The sequence below is a fragment of the Penaeus monodon genome, chromosome 24 (assembly GCF_015228065.2).
Source record: "Penaeus monodon isolate SGIC_2016 chromosome 24, NSTDA_Pmon_1, whole genome shotgun sequence".
NCBI classification, from domain to species: domain Eukaryota; kingdom Metazoa; phylum Arthropoda; class Malacostraca; order Decapoda; family Penaeidae; genus Penaeus; species Penaeus monodon.
In genome coordinates this window covers 5,288,454-5,288,958 of record NC_051409.1, presented here as the reverse complement: position 1 = coordinate 5,288,958, position 505 = coordinate 5,288,454, and the positions used below count along the sequence as shown (strand labels likewise).

At 40.6% G+C, this 505-nt stretch overlaps 1 protein-coding gene across 1 annotated transcript in view; it reads right to left on the bottom strand.

Moving 5' to 3' along the window:
- Nucleotides 1–505, bottom strand: part of LOC119588500 (serine hydroxymethyltransferase, cytosolic-like) — a 13,640-nt gene that overhangs the window by 6,608 nt on the left and 6,527 nt on the right. The window contains exon 4 of the mRNA XM_037937143.1: nucleotides 133–308. Within this exon, the coding sequence (XP_037793071.1) occupies nucleotides 133–308 (176 nt within the window). The remainder of the gene's footprint in view (nucleotides 1–132; nucleotides 309–505) is intronic.

Below are 505 nucleotides of genomic sequence, written 5' to 3'. Positions count from 1 at the left end.
CATTCTTTCCAGCTTTTGAGGTGTACTTCTTATAGGATAACAGAATATATACTCTATAGATAAAATATGAAAAAAGCAAAGGGAAAAATGAATAAAACAAGAAAAAACAAGAGAGACAAAAAACCCGCTAACCCATGATACGGCCGTGGGGCTCGACGAGAGCGGTGTAGACGGCGAAATTAGCCGGAGAGCCAGAGTACGGCTGCACGTTGACGCCCCACTTCGCAGGGTCGAGGCCAAAGGTCTTGAGGGCACGCTGCTGGCACAGCTTTTCAACCTCGTCAATGAACTCATTGCCACCATAGTACCTGTTATGAGGGCAAGCATTTAGTTACCGAGAAGTAAATGCTAAAAAAATAGGGTTAGTTATAAATCTTCCCTGTCATAAAATTAGTGAGGCATTTTCTATCAACATATCTCATTACATAAAACTCTGGCGTATGATGCAACTTATTCAAGATGTTTCATAAAATGTGAACACGTCTTAAATTCCTTTAAACTTTGT